This window comes from Corvus kubaryi, unplaced genomic scaffold, assembly GCF_017639235.1.
Source record: "Corvus kubaryi isolate FWS band 111438036 unplaced genomic scaffold, C.kubaryi_AGA036_p1.0 37256, whole genome shotgun sequence".
NCBI lineage: Eukaryota > Metazoa > Chordata > Aves > Passeriformes > Corvidae > Corvus > Corvus kubaryi.
In genome coordinates, this window is record NW_024581076.1 from 5666996 (window position 1) to 5686849 (window position 19854).

At 35.4% G+C, this 19854-nt stretch overlaps 1 protein-coding gene across 3 annotated transcripts in view; it reads left to right on the forward strand.

Moving 5' to 3' along the window:
- Positions 1-19854, forward strand: part of ATM (ATM serine/threonine kinase) — a 59983-nt gene that overhangs the window by 5615 nt on the left and 34514 nt on the right. For all 3 annotated transcript variants that reach the window (XM_042023844.1, XM_042023846.1, XM_042023845.1), the window contains exons 6-30: positions 549-714; positions 993-1231; positions 2012-2175; positions 2413-2582; positions 3124-3495; positions 4050-4244; positions 4564-4659; positions 5259-5484; positions 5613-5744; positions 6453-6578; positions 6697-6786; positions 7734-7902; positions 8567-8766; positions 9332-9414; positions 9505-9660; positions 10117-10192; positions 10329-10459; positions 10820-10940; positions 12053-12229; positions 12991-13160; positions 13472-13718; positions 14309-14427; positions 15701-15827; positions 17056-17255; positions 19099-19273. In XM_042023844.1, coding sequence (XP_041879778.1) covers positions 549-714; positions 993-1231; positions 2012-2175; positions 2413-2582; positions 3124-3495; positions 4050-4244; positions 4564-4659; positions 5259-5484; positions 5613-5744; positions 6453-6578; positions 6697-6786; positions 7734-7902; positions 8567-8766; positions 9332-9414; positions 9505-9660; positions 10117-10192; positions 10329-10459; positions 10820-10940; positions 12053-12229; positions 12991-13160; positions 13472-13718; positions 14309-14427; positions 15701-15827; positions 17056-17255; positions 19099-19273 — 4127 coding nt within the window. The remainder of the gene's footprint in view (positions 1-548; positions 715-992; positions 1232-2011; positions 2176-2412; positions 2583-3123; positions 3496-4049; positions 4245-4563; positions 4660-5258; positions 5485-5612; positions 5745-6452; positions 6579-6696; positions 6787-7733; positions 7903-8566; positions 8767-9331; positions 9415-9504; positions 9661-10116; positions 10193-10328; positions 10460-10819; positions 10941-12052; positions 12230-12990; positions 13161-13471; positions 13719-14308; positions 14428-15700; positions 15828-17055; positions 17256-19098; positions 19274-19854) is intronic.

Sequence of the window (19854 nt, forward strand, 5' to 3'; positions counted from 1 at the left end):
CTGGAAGAGAACACAGGCATGGGGAGCCAGGGGGGGTTGCTGAGAGGTGGTTAGTTTCTTTAGGAACATGGAAATTAGCGGAGTCTGTGTATGGGCAAAAGCCACAAATGTGACAGAAGAAATGTTGACATTAGATCATAAGGAGCACAGTGGAATTCAGTTACTGAGGTGAGGCAGGGCTGAAGGCCATAAATCTAGAGGAAGTCAGACTTTAATCCGTTAAGTGAAACAAGTTGCTTTTATTAAGGGAGGGGTATGTCATCCTTTAAAGGTTACTGTAACCTTTCTAGTGATTCCACCTTAATGCTTGCTTGTAACTCTTGGGGTACAATAGAGAAGTCAGTTTTTTATTTAAAAATATAAATATATTCTTGATATAAAATCAGGAATCTGTTGCTGCTGAAAGTAAGAACATGGATTCCAGCTCTTGACCAGAGAGTGGTGGTCTCTGTATCATTAATGCAATATTTTGTGTCAACATTTTGTAATGTAATCCTCTGTAATATATGTGTTTATACTCAGTTGTATTTTTTTTAATACATTTGCAGAGTTGCTGACCCTGTATGCCCATTTATACCTCGAATCATCCGGGAACATTAATAGAGTCTTAGTGGCTAGGATAATTCACACACTTACGAGAGGGTACTGCTTCCAAACTGATGGGTTGAGTTCCGATATGCTTGTCTTCTTTTCTAAAGCAGTGCAGTCTGCAAGGTATGTTGGAAGTGCTCCTTTTGTATGCTAGAAAATAACTTATTTTAAGTATTTGGGATTAGACTTCAGTAATAACAGGTAATACCTCTTCAGACATATTTTCTTCTGTCTTTGAATATCAATTGAATAACTTCTCTAAAATACTAATAACTTCTGCATTTATTAGGCAAATAGTATTCTGAATGCTGTTACTTGCTAGTATTTACATTTAAACAATTCTTGTGAAAATAAATAAGATAATTTATTTTGGAAGTTCAGGTGTTAGGTTTGTGTTACAGGCAGGAGAAGAACACTGCAGGCCTGGATCATATTGTTGGAGCTATGAATATCTTCTGCCACAAATTTGCTGACAACTGTCGCATACGGATTTGCAAAGTAGGGGAAGAAATTTTGCCTACAGTGCTTTACATATGGACTCAGTATAGACCAAAGGATTCCCTGAAAGAATCAATAATTGAGTTATTTCGTCTCCAAGTTCATATTCATCATCCAAAGGGTGCAAAAACTCAGGGAAGAGGTACAATAAAAAGCTATTTTTTTCTTCTTTTTTTTTACTGCTGCATGTGGTTGTTCAAATTATTGTGCCAACTCTGAATTTTCATACTGGGTTTTGGAAACATTGATGGTAGTGATGATTATTTGTCAGTAGTTTTATGGTGTAAATTAATATTGAGTGAAAGTGAAAAGGAGTTTTCAAATTTTATCGACTAAGAGCATATTAATTGTGTTAAGTCCTTTAAAGGTTGGGGTGTCTTTTAATCAAAAGGCAGTTTTAATTGCTAAATGAAGATACAAAGTCTTTGGGGATAGGAAATAATAATTTAGATTGGGTTTAGATTGCCACATGTATTGGTTTCTTACCAGGTCTATTTTAGCCCAGAAATTACTACTGTCAGTGAAGTCTGACTTACACTATAAAATGGCTCAGAGAATATAACTCAGTAATTATGTTTGTCTGTAATGGCCTATTTTAGTTCTAGCTTAATTTTTTTTTATACTTTGTACAAATCTATCCATTACCTTTTAACTGTGTTCTTTCCAGTTAGATGAAGATTTGTTTATAAGAAACTTAATTCCTACCCTAATTATTTGTATATGCTGATTAGGTTCTCTTTCATTTTTTCACTTTTTTTGCTTTATTCATTCTCCATTAGAGAATTTGCTTTTCATGCCTGCATTTGTTGAACTTTTGTGTGCCTTACTCATATTTTGGCTGTATTTGCATTCTCTAGGTAGGTTTACATATTGTATCGAGTGGGTGATACATGCTATCTTTTAATTGTTTTTGCATGTACAGGTGCATATGACTTAACAAAGTGGCAAAGCATCTTACATAACCTGTATGATCTGCTGGTGAATGAAATAAATCTCATCAGTAGCAGAGGGAAGTATTCTTCAGTCTCACGTAATGTTGCTGTAAAGGAAAATTTAATTGAGTTAATGGCTGATATTTGTCATCAGGTAACATTTTTATTTGAATATAAGGTTGACTATATAATTACTAAGTTGTATGTTTTGCTGAAATATTCATACCTTTTGTCTGTGTTCTGTTGGCTTTTGTTAATTCTGTACAGTTTAGAAATGTATTAGACTGTATTTCACTGGTGTTTCTTGTTAGGCTCTAAGCATTTCAGTTTTCATGTAAATACTGCTGCTTTTTTTAAAATTTGCATACTTTTTAATTTCTCTTTATGAAAGGTTTTTACAGAGGATACCAAAGTCCTTGAAATTACCCAGTCATATGCTGTTTCACAAAGAGAGTCCTGTGAGGACACGGTGCCAAACAAGCGCAGGAGGATTGAGCTTGGCTGGGGGGTCATTCGAGACAACGTGCAAAGATCCCAGAAGGATTTTGATGTCATACCTTGGTAATAACATCTTTGCATGGAAAACATATCACTCCAGACATCTTTTTGTATTTAACGTTCTTCCTGAATATGCTGTGCATTTAAGTTGGGTGTCTGCACATGCTGTAATTATCTATCTAAGCAGTGAACTTGGTGTCAGAGCGTTTGGAAACCTGCTTTAAGCTGGCTGTGTCGTAGTACAGTAACCATTAAGAGTTTGGCCATTTTGGACTAGTTCATACAGTTTTCTTTAATACTTGTCCTGAAAACTGTTCCAAGGCCTGGCTTCTTTCCTTGGACCTTGATTGAGGGGTATTTTGTTTGCCACAAGGGACTTCTGAATTGTAGGAAATTGTTAGTGATAGTGAGGCTAGATGAGCAGCCTATACAAGTAAAAATGGTAGAAATACTGAATCTTTAACTTTTGATAGTAAACAAATCAACTCAATACTGCAAAGTATAAATGAGAAATGGCAATTGGAGAAAGCTTTGTTGTGTGTTCCTTCTGAAAATACAAATTTCTGTGTATTTGGTATTAATTGCTTCACTTTGTGCTTTCAAGGTTACAGATTACAAGTCAGTTAATATCCAAGTATCCCATGAGTCTTCCTAACAGTGAGCTGCCTGCCTTGCTCAATGTCCTTCATCAGTTACTGCCTCAGCAGCGCCGAGGAGAAAGGACCCCATACGTGCTGAAGTGTCTCACAGAGGTAGCTTTGTGTCAAAACCAGAAAACTGATTTGAAGAGCACCCTCAAGATGGAGCTCCAGAGAACCTGGGCAAAGATCTGGACTCTTACCATTCGCAGTGTAAGCCTTCAGCAAATTGAAGCGGAGAGCTTTGGGCTGCTTGGAGCTATGATTCAAGGGAACCTTGTTGTAACAGATAAAGAACTCTGGAAGATATTTTCAGGACCTGCATGCAAACCTTCAAGGTAAAATGGAAGCAAGGATAGTGTTTTGTGTCTGATTCATATTTCTCTTCACTGTGCAACCAAAACCACTGTGTTAATCAATATTATTGTTGTTGTGACTGTGTTTCTATTTGGGAACTGCACACATTAGTGTTCAAAGCATTTGATATGATCATAAATACATAGTAAGACTGAAAGCAGAGGCCGAAGAGGAGAGGCAAGCATCTTCACATTTAGAGTATACTAAAATGTAAAATGGACTAAAAATTTAAAAATCTGACTAACAGATAAATGTTGATTTTTTTTGAAGTTAAGAAGTATGTTTTCTTTTAAATTTTCATTGGGAAATAAATACGCTGAAATAGTCTTTAAGATAGATAGGAAATGTCTGTAATAGCCAAGAAAAATGAAAGTGCGAAGATTTTAACGAGGGAGTTGACCAATATGCATGCTTGTTGACTTGGTTATGTACTTGATGCTGCCTGTGCATGCAGAAATACTGGCTTTGTTGTAGAGTGCTGATCAACAAATACCACATGGTTTCTCACAAATCCCCTGTTTCATTTTTGTTGCAGTTCTGCTGTATGTTGTTTATCTTTAGTGATGTCTACCTGCTCAGTGCCAGAAAATTTGGACATAGGAATGGAACAGAATAATTCTGAAAGAAATCTGGGTTCTGTGTTAAGGGAGGCAATAATGAAATGGCTCCTGTCCAGCTGTTTGGAGGAAGAAATAGAAGAATGTGCAGAGTTGCCTCCTGTGCTCTGCAGGTAAAGCTTTTGTGGCATAATTTTACATGTAAGCTCACTGTGTAACACAAAAAATTCTGCAGGGAAAAATGTATTATATTAAAGCTTAAGCAGAGTCTGTAGGGTTTTTAAGCTTCCTGTAAAATATCATTCTGGAGATATAATTTGGTTATCTGTCCATATCATAGCAGATATGTGACCTATGCATTAGAAATCTTCAGTGACAACTTACATTTCTTTGAAGATACACTGTTAGTCTGGTTAATGTTCGGGTGTACTTCAGGAATCCCAAGACCTTGTCTGATTGCAAGAAAATAAAAAGAAATTTTCTTTTTTACAGTGATTTTCCTCATCTTGTATTACAAAAAATTCTTGTGAGCCTTACAATGAAGAACTGCAGAGCTGCCATAATCTTTTTCCTAAATGAGGCTAAATGGTATGTTTTTAAGTTAAGCATTAGAGAAGCTTAAGTTGGGAATGCTGCTGCACCTTTCACCAGTGCATATCTTCAAGCCTTTGGACTATATCCTGTTTCTTCTTAATGAAATTAAAATGTGTATAACTTGTTTGGATGCAAGATAAAACTTACCTACTAGAAGTTAAAAATACTAGTTTCAGGGGTCTTGTGGATTTCTGGTCCAACTGTGTAAAGCAGGCTGAGGTCAGGGATCCTAACACAATGCAGATGCTGCTCCATAACTGCAGGAGAAGTATGTTTTCTTCTAAATTTTTATTTGGAAATGACTACGCTGAAATAGTCTTTAAGATAGATAGGAAATGTCTGTAATAGCCAAGGAGAGGTTTGATCTGTGTGCAGGCTTCATGTTTCTTTACAGTTCAGGTAGAATTAAAATGGTAGTGTCCATTCCACAGGGAAAGTCATGTCAGAAAGTAAAGGTCAACCAGGGTTTGGAAGCACAAAAAGATAAAATATTTTATTTTGCTTTTGTATATTTCTTGTATTTAAGTAATAGTTTTTAAGACTTTTGAGTTATACACTGGCTGCTAAAATAAAAACTGTGTCTCTTCTTCAAGTGAGCAACACGTGCAAGGGAAAGAAGAAAACAATTTTTCTGATGTTGAAGAGCTGTACCTGCAGACAACATTTGATGAAATGGATATTTTCACTAACTTTGCAGTAAATGTTACAGATAAAAATGTGACTGGTTCCAGACTTGCCATCAACCAAAATCTTAGGGAAACACTGGAGAACTGCCTTTTAGCAATGTCGGAAAAGCTTTTAAGCAGTTGTGGTCCTAAGGTAAGTTAGAAATTATTGTTACATCCTTACGTTTGTGCTCCCAAACAATCTGTTTTCAAGGCAAAGTATATGGATTCTGTATTTTGTGGTGATGAAGCACTGGTATTTATATGGTGTATTTGATTTAGTCTAAGGTTGTTGCTGCTGAACACCTTGTCCGATGCGTCAGTCTCTTGGTTGGTGTTCTGGGTTGCTATTGCTACACCGGTATTTTTAAAGAGGAGGATGCCTGTAAGTCAGCCTTGTTCCAGAATGCTAAGGTAAGCAGTAATGCATTTGGGACCTATTAAAAATGAAATAAAGCATTGAATATAAATTAATTCATAAAATTTTTTTTGTATTGACACATTTTCAGAGCACAGGTATCTCCTCAGAAAAAGGCAGCTTAGGGAGGTTTAAGCATGCCACTGCTGCTGAAGGAGAGGAGTCACTGAAATTCTGTCAGTCTGCCAAGGCACGAGTTTTGCAGTGGAGATTATTCTAGATATTGATACATTTCTGAGTCACACCTTTCAAAAAAATGGAAGTCATTGACATGTAGACAAAGGACTAATTATAGGATATCAAGTCCTTTCATTTATAGGTCTTTTATTCAGGAATTTGAGATAATTTGATAGTTCAAACCAGTATGAAGACAGCTATTGCTATTATTTTTATTATTGCTACTATCCAAGGTGGTTTCTTGCTTAAACACAGAAACCCAAAACTGACACTTTGTGGAGATATGCTGTATTTTTCTTTTGTGATGAAAATATTAGTGTTTCAAGCATGTCTACGCCATGGTTTTGTCACTTCTTGAGCAAAATCACGAAAAAATGTGGATTAATTGATGCACACTATGAACATCAAAGTTGTATGAATGAGAATGTATGAATGGGAATCGTATCCTTTTGTCTTTATGTGTGTGCTATACAAGTGTCAGTGTATAAGGGCATTTCACTGAAGTTTCTGTGTTATATTTTTACTAGTCTCTCATTCATTATGCTGGAGAAAGCATTTCTCAGTCTAAGAACAAACTAAATGAAGATACCCAGATCAACATGCTGAGGACTTTGATAGTGCAGTGTACTAAATGTTTGTGCAATTGTACCAAGGTAAAATTTATAGAAATTTTAATTTCTTTCTTCATTAATGAGTTCAGAAAATTGAGTAGCATACCTATAATTCCTGAAAAAAAAAATTAATCTATCTGTACATCTTGCTTCCTTACAGAGCAGTGCTAATAAGATGCTGTCTAATATATTCCTGCGTTTGTTAACATCAAAATTTATGAATGATCTCATAGATATTTGCAAGAATCTGGTAGGTACATTCTGTCTGTTTCTGATTGCAGTGCTCTTCTGTGAGAGGATTGTTTTTACAGCACAATAATCTGGAGGCAAACCAAATGAGATACATATTATTGAAAAACATAAATTGAAATACATTGAGTTTTATAGAGAATTCCTAACCGGAAACATTTCTAATTTAGCATTTGAACACAGGGTAAGAAGAAGAGCAGATGGATAACATTTGATCAAGGTTAGCATTCCAGTTCACATTAAAAAACAAATTTATGCTATTTTTCATTTTTATAATACTTTGTTACAGTAGAAGTATATACAAAAGAATTCTATAACACATGACATTTAACTTTAATGCACTTGCAAAGGAGGGGTTTTTTTGTGTTTATTATGTGGGTATTAAATCTAACTGTAAATGACTCCTTTCTCGCTGGGAAAAGTGGAAGTGTGGCACATCACTGTGTTTAGAACAATTCTTAAAACTTCTCTTTTTGGCACATTGTGCTGTAGTCAGGTCTGGGTAGGAAAGTTCCTTTGTTTTTTCAGATGAGGAAGAGCTGGGGGTTTTGCCTTGTGTTGTCATCTGGTTGGGAAAGTAGTAATTAGTGTTCCCGCAAAAAGTCACGTAACTCATTTTCATTTCTCTGTAACTTTGAAGTGTGGTGAGAAGTTGGTGAGTCTTACAAAGAGAAGTGTTTTTAAAAAACTAACACTGTCCTTGGCAGAATCTAAAACGCAGAGGTCAGTATCTGTCTGAAGAAGAGTCTATCCTAAAGAGAATAGTTTAGACAATGTATAGGAAACAGGTTTATCACAAAGGATGAAATTTATCAATTCTGCGTCACCTTTATGTCTTCACCTGTTCTAGTTCACTGGGAAACTGCAGTGTCTCTCCTTGTGCTATGTCTGTGGTGTTTCATCTGTTCCTAAAAGCCAACTTTAAAAGGATGTGGTGTTTTTTGTCAGATGACAGTTACTGGAAAGCCAAATGTATTGGGAGAAGTGGATCTCAGGAATGATCCTGAGGAGAGTATAATGGAAGTAGATAACCGGGTATCTGATGATCTGTTTGATGATCATTCAGTGACTGACATCAGTGATACAAATGAACCTGGTGACATGCAGAGTGTAACAGGTAAGTATTCCCTATGTCCAAAACTACTTCCAAAAGCTTGTTTTTGCAAATATCTCTTTGCTTGAAAGGTAGTGGGGTGCAAAATTGAGCTCCTTTATTAGTAGTTGAAGCAGGTGGTGGTTGAACCAGGTACTTTCTAAGCAAGAATAATTTTCATCAGTGTTTTAAAGATGTTAATGAAGTGTTCTAGTTCATTTAGAAAAGAGAAGTTTATTTTTTATTTTATAAATAAAATAATGCAAGAAGAGAAGCTGTAACTAACTTTTTCAAAGTCAGGCAGAAGTTTTGGCAAGGAAAATACTAGAAAATAAGTCTGTAGAATACTTGTCTCTCAACAGATTGTGCTTCATTCTTTTAAAAATAGTCCTATTTAACTTTTCTCCTTTTGCTGATTAATAATTCTTGACACTATATCTGGACCTTCAGAGGGACAGGAGCATGAGTCTGTCTGTTTATTCCTGTTAAGGGCTAAAAGTACTGATGTTATCTTTTGTTTTAAATTCTTACTTCAAATGCCCTAACTGCTCAATAACAAATGAACATAAAGGTTGCTTGTACTCTATCTTTTTTGGGAACTTATATTAGTTTTGTAAAGACCTAAAACGTTACCACCTCTTCTACTGTCCTTGGAGAAGCATTTCTTACATGAAAATATTATTTCTAGGTGCTTTGAGCCCATTAGCTGAAGAACAGTTGACAAAGCAGGATTTGCTTCTCCTTGAAATTGTGAGGTTCTTGTGTATTTGTGTGACTACAGTCCGAGTTCAGACAGTGAGCTTCCGAGCCTCTGATATTCGGAGGAGGCTGTTAATGCTGACTGAAGGCAGTGTCTTTGATAGCACTAAGCCACTGCATCTGCACATGGTGAGTATGAGGGGTTTTTACAGCGGGCCCACTTCTGTCATTGTACTGTTACTACATTTGCATAGTCTTCTCAATTGTATATTGTCTTCCTCCTGTCATCAGTCTCCTGAGAAGACTTAGAATGGCTACATTTGGTGTTTTTGAAGTGTGTTGTGGTTGGGAAAACAGCAGTTCGAATTTGTAAGCCAGAAAATAAAAGAGTTGAGAAATATAAATATCTTGCCTTTATCATTAATTATTTGTTAAAGAACTAGAAATAGTCTCTGTGTTAGAATAATATCTGTGGCTTGGTTTAAAAGGGAAATATTTTTCACTGCCAGATCTCAGAATTTCATTATCTATATTACTGTGTGACGGTGTTTGCATGAAAAGGTGACCAATCTAACACGCAATCGCTGACAATAGCAATCTTTGCTGCATGGTTTTGTGTAAGACTTAACAAAAAAGTTTCCTCATTTTTCTTTTTGTAGACTTATTTTCTTAAGTACTATTTTGCATTTTGGTTTTGTTTGCTTTTTTTATTCCATTTGGGTATTTTATTCCATTTGGTTTCGTTATTCCACAGTACTTGATCCTGTTGAAGGAGCTCCCTACTGAAGAACACCTCTTGCCTGCAGTCGATGTTGATATGCTTCTTAAGCCTCTTTCGTAAGAAAGAAACTATTCAGCATGTTTTACATCCCTTTGAGGAGATTTGGTGGCTTTTTCAAGATCTTTCTTTCTTTCTTTCTTTCACAGTACTGTGTGTTCTTTATATCGTCGAGATCAAGAAGTTTGTAAAGTAATCCTTAATAATTTGCTCCCTATAGCAGTAGGGTTGGCCCAGTTGGATGAACATGCTGAAGAGACAGGGAATGCCAAAGGACAGTTTTTGACAGTTGTTGGAGCCTTTTGGTATGTTATTTAATGCAGAAGTCTGTTGGACATAAAATTTTTGATTTTTAGTTTTTATCTTTGCTATCAGTAAGAAGACTGCAGTGCTGCTGTGTGTTGCTGTTTGTGTGTACTGTGGAATTTTTATCCAGCATTTAATTTTTCTGATTTTCTGTGTCATGCTATATTTATAGAAAAAAATTAATCCTTAAGATAGTGTTAGAATAATAAACACTATACTGTTGTGTATAAACAAAGACTGATTCTATGCTGAATTGCATCAGTAATTATAACAAGTGATAACTTCAGCAACCAAAAAAGAATGTTGTTTGCAGTTACCAATTAAAATGTCAAATTCTCTTAAACATGCCCATGGAGCACAAAAGAATCAACTGTGAGTAGCAGAAGCTAACTTGCTAGAATGTTTCTTAAAATTGTGGGCAACTTTTTCCTTTAATCGAGTATTCCTTGTTTTAGGCATTTATCTCAAGGAGGGAAATGCACAGCATCAGTAAGAGTGGCCCTTTTAAACTGCATGAAAGCCCTGCTTGAGGTAATCCCAGATTTTCTGGCATTCATTAGCATACTCAATACTTACTTAAGATGTACTTAAAAACAGTGTCTAAAGATCTTCTGCGTATTTCTGTGTGTCTTCTGTACATTTAAATCACAATATTAATTTTCTTCAGGTTGATCCTCTTTGCAAGTGGGCGATCCTTAATGTGAAAAATGAAGATCTACCTGTGAGCGATGCTTTCCCACATTTCCTTGCAGACAGTCACCATCAAGTTCGCATTCTTGCTGCAAGGTCAATTACCAGGTGATAATGTAGATATTTTTTCTGTTTATAAGAATAATGCTTCATTTCACTTAACTGGGATTAAGTCACTTGGGATACTGCATAGCTGCTCTTCTCGATACTTCTGGAACTTCAATCTTGACAGACTATAAAAGCCTACCAAATTTTGTTGAAGTGTTTAGACTTTGTCTATATTTCAATTATTCTGTGATGTGAGAGATCGATATATAGAAAGAAACTGCTCTAGAAGAAAGTAAAGAAAAATCAATATAAGGAAATAAAGACAAAAATAATTATATTCAGAAAATCAGAACCTTATTGATATAACATACAGTAATTCTGTAGTGCTATGCTAATAATTATTATTCTTTTTTTTTGAAGTTTGTTTCAAGATGTGAAACAGAGAGATTCTTCTGGAATGTCAAAACCTCTTCCCCTGAAGCTCCAGCAAAAGGCTTTTGAGAATGCATATCTCAGAGTTCAGGAAGGAATGAGGAATCTGGTACCAACATCTAGTCATTAGTTTTGCCTGGTTTTGATCTTTTGAATAAAATTACTTTTAACATGATCATGTTTAGTTTTCCAGAAACATTAATTCTTCTGGACTTCTGGTAATCTGAGATGGTGAAACAAAGTAATAGGAAATTCCTTTCTCATCCAGTCACTCACAGTTTCACCCATATTAGAAGTTTGTAAATTTGTAAATTGTATGTTTCAGACTGCTCTTCTGTATCATACTATTTGTTGTTGCAGGCTCAGTACTGTAACACTTCAAAATCATAGAAAAATGTAGCCTCAATAATCTAGAAAACATATAAATAATGAATAAGGGGCAATGTAAATTAAATCTTGTGTTTACACAGTATAAAACCAAATTTGTAAATTTCAGAAGGATCATGTTTCTAGTGGTATTAGAGCAAGCTTTTTCACAAAATTGAGATTTGCATAAAAGTTTGAACTATTCAGAAGCTTGAAGTGAAGGAAAAGTTACACTTCAGTGCAGTGACTGGAAATACAGTGGTGTGGTATAGTACTGTGGAATTTTTTTAACTATTACTTTTTCTTCTAATGTCTTTCACTTTTCCTCCTTCCTTGCTACCATGCTAAGTCATCTACTTCATCTACATTTTCCTTTTTTTTCTGTCATGCTGTTATCTACCTGCATGTCATCTCTCTGCTGCATTTTCCTCTGTTCCCTTTGCCTGCTGTGTACCCTGGCCTTGCTGCTGAGGCCTCATCTCTGTCATCTTGTTTCATCCCTCTGTACTGTCACCTCCAGCTCTTTGTCATCGTCTTGTTTCTGTGTTGCTTTGAGTCCTTGTTCTGTCCCCTCAGCTTGGCAGTGTCTGTTAACTTCTCCCCTTTCATTGCAGTTTCTTGTTGCTTTTATTTGAACTCATTACCTGGCAACACCATGCCTTAATGAGGAGAATTGCCTTTGAATGGCAAGGTGGTTCTTCCCTATGTGCATCAAGGAGTAAAAAAAGGAGACTAGACATGTTCAGCAGTATTTATGTCAGTGCCCTTAATTTTAAATTATTTATGATCATTTATTAACTAGGGAATTGCTTTAACAGAATATTTGTCCAAGTTCTTCGTAATTTCTTATTGAAGGTCAGAGGTGATGTAAGTCCTGAAGATCTTTTGGACAAACAGGGTAATGGAAAAGCAGTTCTTCTGATGCTTATAACCATGGTTCTGTGCTGCAGTCCAGTCTGTGAAAAGCAAGCTCTGTTTGCTATTTGCCAGTCTGTGAAAGAGAATGGATTAGAACCTCACCTTGTGAAAAAGGCAAGTCTAACATTTTATTTTATATTTAGGTTATAAATTAAGGGTAGGTTACAATTGGAAGCTACAAAATGTTTATCTCAGTATTGAAATTTGTTAAATATTGTAAAGGTATGACTAACGTGGTACTTACATAACTGAATTAATTTGTCTTTATATTTAATGACTTACATAGAAATAATGAAATCATTAAAGGCAATTTTAATGGTAAATCTTGTATGTTCAAAGCACAGATCTGAAATACAAATAGACTTTTATACATTGAATATTGCAGATCTCATTTAGAAAAATCATTCTACCCAGTGGAAGCAAGTTTTCCTATGTGGAAAATATGTAAAATAAATGCAGAGTATTGGAAGATGGTATGTGTTGTGTGGAATTCTATTTTGAAGTTCACAAGGGTGTACTGAAATTATTGCTGTTTATACTTCAGCCTTTCATGCTAGTCATTTTTTAAGTCCACATGTTCCTTTTATCCTTTTTTTCTACTCACTGCTTTCTGTTTTTGTACACAGTCTGTACCGTGCAAAATGGGCACTGACCATCCTTTCTTAACTTGTGTGGGTTAGTTGTAGTTCCTTGATTGCCCTCTTCTGAGATATGGCAAAACAAATAGTAAAATGGCTTATGCTAAACAGGAGCTGAGTTACACAAATAATTCATTAAAAGGCTGGGGTGTACACATGGAGGTGTAATATTGTCAGTTTGCCATAGTACCATGTACTCCCTACACTATTTTCGCAATCTTAATTCATGCATTTCAGGTTTTGAAAAAAGTATCTGACATTTTTGGCTATAAAAGTATAGAAGACTTCATGACATCCCATTTAGACTATTTGGTGATGGAGTGGCTGAAAATAAATGACAGTGGATATAGCCTGTCTGCTTTTCCTTACGTTCTTCTGAACTATACTAGCCTTGAGGAGTTCTACAGGTAAGTTTGCTATATAAAAGCATTACTTAGATTTTATTTACAATTGTGACACTGGGTCTCAAATTGCTAAATATAGTAATTAATCAGAATTTTGTTGTAAGGTGATGTATTGAGAACTTTTGAAATGTATTCTAAGCATCACGTGTATTATATTTATGCAGGTAAGATTTTTTTTGTGTGTGTGTAGCAGTAGCTAAACAGTGGTTATAAGTTTAGTTATACAGTAGAGGAATGGTATTTGCTCTAAGATGCTCGAGGTTTTTTTAAAAAGTAATTTAAGGACATTTTGGAAATGTATTTGCTATGTGTAGGTCTTGTTACAAAGTTCTGGTTCCACACCTGGTGATTAGAAGTCAGTTTGAAGATGTGAAATCACTTGCCAACAAGATTGAAAAAGACTGGAGACAAGTTCTGGCAGACTGTTTTCCAAAGTTACTTGTCAATATCCTCCCATACTTTGTCTATCAAAGCCATGGAAAGAGTGAAGTAGCAGAGCAAAGAGAAATGGCTTCTAAGGTCTACGACAGGCTTAAGGATGAAAACTGCTTAGGAAAACAGGTAGGTATCCATTTAAAATGTGTAAATTGAGTTCTGTGGTGTTTAACAGACCAGAAAGAAACATTTATGTATTATGTAAGCGTAAATAGTTCAAATTTATAGGTACAAAATTAGTATTTTAATTCAAGCTAGCCAATTTTTATCCCGAGGATTTCAAGTAGCTATTCAATAGAAACTTTCAGGCCAACAGTTGACTGAGGTATAATTTTTTTCAGAGTGCAAAAAAAAAATTTTTAACATTCATTATACAACCCTGAGTTTCTTTGTCGTATATCTGTCACATTTTCCTCTTAAAATATTTTTTAATGCTTTATGAGGAACCATCTTCTCCATAGGCAGACTCTGTGTTTGGAACTAGAAGTAAAAGGAAACATAATTTTTTTTCTATATACTGTAGGAAAGCAAATTGTTCTACCTGTGACTGCCATAGAGAAGCTTAACCAGGCTTAATTTATGAATGAATTGTATGCCATGGATAATGGAACAAATAGAGAATCTAGACAAGGAAAAGTGGGCTTTCTCAGAAGCCAAAGAAATAATTCTGGCTGAAATACCTTTTTCTTATTAAAATGCTATTTTTCTTCTTGTAGCAAATTGACAATTTATCTCATAATAACTTGCCAGAGATTGTGGTTGAACTGTTGATGACCTTACATGAACCAGCTGGTACCACGGTCGAAGGAGGGTCTCATCTAAGTAAATACATAAGGTATGAACTTGTAGGTTCTCTAAATGCTGAGTGTGTTTGTGTAACATTGTGCATTAGAATGTGTGCTTCAGGCATAAGAAGAGGTAACTCTGAAGCTGAGAACTGAAGGATTTACTGTCATTAGTAATGATACATCATAGTTGTGCCTTCGTGTAGTTACTCCCCAAGATCAGGGAGGAGAAGCTCTGTAATACTGCAGCTAATGGAAGGAATGAACGGTGTGCAGGCAAATGCTGTTGTGTGTTGATGAGCTGGACTGCTGTGGCACTGCCAGTTTAGATTAGTTCAGGTTTGGATGGACTGCTGTCTCTGTTAAATTGGTCAGGTTTTAGTCTCTAAATTAAGGTGATTCTTTTAATGGTCTTTAATAACTAGAAGTCACAGAGGGGTAAAGTGAACTGTTTCTTGTAGTGGCAGATCTTGTCTTTGGTAAGGAGATTGGTTAAGCAATGTCAAATAAACAAATTCCTAATTAATAGAAATAGTCTAGTGCCATAAATGTCTTCAAGTTTATTAGCTTTTCAGTCTTTGTTGTAGTCCTAAAATATCCCTATTTGTATAATAATTTTCCAGATTTTTATGTTCAGATAGAAATTTTTGGAAAAACATTGCATTTTATAAAGTTCTCAAAGAAGATACCTTTATTGTAAAAACACTAAGTTGAAAGAAACCAAAGCATTTCTGGGAAAATCTGCCAAAAGTTAAACGGCTGAGGATTTAAGAACTCTTTAAAAATTTTTTTGTAGTGAGTTTATTAACAGACTGTGGTGTCTGCTTGTAGACAAAGCCCTTCTTTCTAAGAAGGAGATGGTAAGAATAGGAGTGATGAAACTTAGATTATGCACTTTTATTTCTACCATGACGCATTTCTTTTCTTTTTGAGGTCCCAGAAGACCTCACTACCCTGTTTTTATGTCAAGATTCATGATTGGTTTTTTCTCAGCTAAATTGTTCCCACAATTACAAAATGCAGAAGATTTACCCATGACTTGTAATGAGATTTTTGTACTAAATGCCTTAGATGAGACAAATTATCTTTAAAAAAAAAAAAAAAGGATGTTAAGAAAGTACAGTTTAGAAAGCTGCCATAGAGGGACAACAAGCAGCTACAAAATAAGGTGCATGTCACTTTTCTGGATGCTTTTGGTGCTTCTTACTGAAAGCAGAAAATATTTTCTAGTAATTAATGTGTTTATTCATTAAGACTTACTGTATTAGATACAAGTGGTTTGATTTTTGAGAAGAAAAATATAAATCCTTTTTATTCATTTAGGGAACTGGATCCTGCTCCTAATCCTCCTCATTTTCCATCTTATGTGATTAAGGCAACCTTGGACTATATTAGCAACTGTCATAAAAGCAAATTAAAAAGTATTGTAGAAGTTCTTTCTAAAAGCCCTGTAAGTATGTAATGATGATTTTACTTTTCTGTAAAATGCAAAATTTCTATTATGGGTACCTCTTAGTCAAATTAGACATTTTCATCATTTCTATGTGAGGAAAATAAACCACCTTAGACCCTTTTCTGTTCATTTGTTTGCCTTCTGAAATGGGAAATGTCCTTAATTCAGGGACAGAGTTAAGTGCATTATATAATTATATTATTTTATTAATTATTATAACATACGTGTTATACAATATGTCTTATATAAGTGCATAAATTATGTAATTATATACATTATATAATACACGCAAAGTAAAGAGGATTATTTTAAAGGTTGGGGAAATCTCTGTGTACCAGACATGGTTTAGAATGTGGCATATTTGTCACATGTCTGAAGAATGTTCTAAAATAATTATATTTGGTCAATTTTAACTAAATACAGCCTACAATTAAAATATAAAACTTGCTTACTTTTACTGACAGTGTTAAATTTTATACTCAGTGATATTTTTTGACACTTGATTTTCATTTGTTAAAGGCAAATATGAAGACATAGGAAATTATACAGCCCTGCAATAAATCATAAACATATTACTGTCTTCTAACATTGTTTCTTAGAAATGTATCTTTTTAAAGTTACGCTGTGTTATTGCGTATGTTGTCAACAATTTACTTGGCCTATTTATAAATAATCTAAAAATAAGAAAAAAACTTTACTGAACCATGTTTTAGCTAAATCTTTTGAGTGTAAAAGTTAGTATTGCCAGACAGTGCAATAAGTTTTTTAAAATGTTACACAACCTGCCTAGTGTTTTAAAATGACTTTTTTTTTTAAGTTTACAGTTTTAACAGTTGCAATCTATAGTGCTGTGTTCTGTGAAATGGTGCAGTTTGCACACATGAACATTATGTTTGAAAAAATACAGGTTGAATCCTTACCTGATGTTTCAATGGTTTTTATTTGATGTTTTTCCTCTTGGTAAAAATTGCCATAACTGTTTGGCTTTCTGAAAAATGTACATAACATTTCACATGTTGGGGGAATAAAAAAGGAAAATTAGGAGGTATGTGGCTTATTGTCCTGTTTGGAGAATTGGTTTCTCTGTAGGTCTTTTGTTTGTTTAAAGCAATAAAAATAATGAAGCTTTTTTGCCAATGTTAGGTTTTAGGTTTTTAAAGTTTTTTCTTGATATCTGTATTGACATTATGAATAATTTTTTTACTCCTATTTTATTCATTTTTAGGATTCGTTCCAGAAAATCCTTCTAGCTCTTTGTAAGCATGCATCAGATACAAAAAACATGTATAAGAAACACAGAGTTCTCGTAATCTATCACTTGTTTGTTGGTCTGTTACTTAAAGAGATCAAGGACAGTTTAGGAGGAGCCTGGGCTTTTGTCCTCCGAGATGTAATTTACACCCTGATTCACCACATCAATAGCAGGTAAAGAAAGTAATTAGATCTTCTGTCTGTGCTCCTTGGCTTCTGTAAACTTACATTTTGATATTGCTAGCAGATGTTAATTAATCAGTAAAATTAGTTAGAATTTGCTAAAATTAAAAATTAAATCACTATTCTTTTATAATTTCAGAATTTAAACATAGAACTCTTACTAAAATATGGACTAATCTGTGCTAGCCTTATATTTAGATGTTTGCTATACTGCAGGTTTTGTATCTGTAATAGGCTATCAAATTGTGTTTGGGAGTGTTGGGAGATTTTGATGGCAGGGTGTTTAGGAATTTAAAGCATATGGGAGAAAAATTTAAAGTGTGGAGTTAGGGGCAAAGTAAGCACATGTCAAATAAAATGCGCTTATTGAGTTAATTGGAGTGTTGACATTAACATTCTCACCAGTGAGTACCTAGCAAAGTGAGAACTGCTACATGTTATCTTAGCTTGCTTTCAGGTTGAGGAAACTGGTCCTTTATCAGGTTAAAATTTAAGTAGGATTCTTGCCTTTTACAAAGAAGGCTACAGGTATTTTCTTATTTGAGCTTTAACTCTGGGTTTCACAGACAGTTATTTGCATAAATGTCTCTGAGTTTATGTATAAATTGATTGCTTGGCTGGTTTGAAGCATTTCATACCCTGAGATATTGAAGAGATGTGTGGATTTTATGGTAAATGCATTATTATGGGATGAGTTGTTGTGTTGAACATTGAGCTGGGGTGGGGCTGTTGAGGCACTGGAGAGCAATGCTGCCGTTCAGAGGGACCTCACCTAGCTACAGGGGTGGGACAACAGGTCCTTGTGGGGCTGAACAAAAGCAACCCCTAAGTCTCTCACCTGGGGTGGAATATCCCGGGCGATATCCCACCATGGTTAACACCAGGATATCCCATCATGAGTTCAGGCTTGGGGTTTGTCTAGAAGAGGAGCTGGATGAGTCAGCAGCTCACCTTTTATCACCGCAGGCTGACCGTGTACTCAGCCGTGCTGGCAGGAGCATGGCCAGCAAGCTGAAGGAAGCAGCCATTCCCCCCTTGAGTCTTATAAGAGATAATGAATGACAAACCAGGATGGCTTGAGTGGAAGACCCCAGAGGGGAAAAACTGAGTTGATCTAATTTCTCTTCTCCAATTTCTGGAGGGGAAGATTCCTTGTGGGGAAGGTAGAGCCAGATTTTTCTTAGAAGTGCACAGTGAAAGGACAAGGGGTAGCACCCAGCAAGCTGCAGTATGGGAGATTGTGGTTGGACATAGGGGAAAGGATTTTCACAGTGAGAATAGTCAAACAGTGGAGCAAGTTTCTCAGGGAAGCTATTGGTTCTCCATCCAAGGAATATGTCAGAATTCAGCTCAACAAAACCCTGAGAACCTGATCTGAATTTGAAGCTGACCCTGCTTCAGGGGGGAAGCTGGACTAGATAATCTCCAGGTGTCCTTTATAACCTAATTTTTTTTTAAACTGTTGGTCATTTTGGATAGAGAAGGATTCAGAGAGCATGTTTCCCACTTTGTTCTGCTTCTGTCAAGATTGTCCTGACAAATAATAATCTAAAACCTGTTTGGGGATTTTTTTTCTCTTTGGTATATATTTTTCTACAAGGTTTTATTCCGTTTTCTAAAGTGATCAGTCAAATTCAGTGTGTTTCAGTTTTTCTGTGTCTCCTGAGATAAGTCTTTAGAGCTGATTGACAGAGTTATTAAATTGTAAAGTTTAGAATAAATTCTTCCTGGTTTTCTTTTCCTTTTCTCATATTATTCCCTGATGTATAAAATGTTGATACTTGAGACAGTGACAATTGGTATTTCTTCTATTTCACTTTGTTTCCTGTGACAGACCCATCATAGTCAGAGACATATCCATGCGCAGCTTTTCACTCTGCTGTGATCTTCTGCATCATGTTTGCCACACAGCAGTTACATGTTGCAGCGATGCTCTGGAGACCCACCTTCATGTTATTGTAGGAACCCTAATACCTCTTGCCATGGACCAGTCTCAGATTCAGGAACAGGTAGTTTTGTGTTGCCGTTTATTCCTTACCTGTTAGCTTTCCAGTTCATATTCACTGTTCTTAAGGCTCTATCTATACTCATGCTCAATTTTAATTCCTTTTGCCTATGCTTTGGAGATTTATATAAAAACTGTTATTTGGGATGTAATACTAGGCCTTTAATTTTTTTTAAATGCAGCTTCACTTTTGGTACTACTGTTTTGCCAAATAGCACATCAAGTAGCTAAGCAATTCCTTGAAAAACTGTGGATGATTTCATGGGAAATATGATGGAGGGCTTTGGTATGAGAAGGTGTCTAAAGGACAAAGAAGAAGTGTGTGCAGAGAATAGATTTCAGTAGTTGAGCTGTTTATTTAACGAATTATCATTGAAAAGAAATGTAGCGCACAGGCCTTAAAAAAGGAAACAAAGCAGTTTCTGTTGTGTGACAAGCATTGTTTTCCCTCTGGTGTTGCTTTTTATGTGCATTCTGCTGGGGCTAAAAATATAAGAAGATTCAGAGACTTAAAATTAGTAGCTGTAGGTGAGAAGAGTGTGCCTGTTCCACTTCAGTCCTCATGTTGCCTTCTGGCTTAATCTG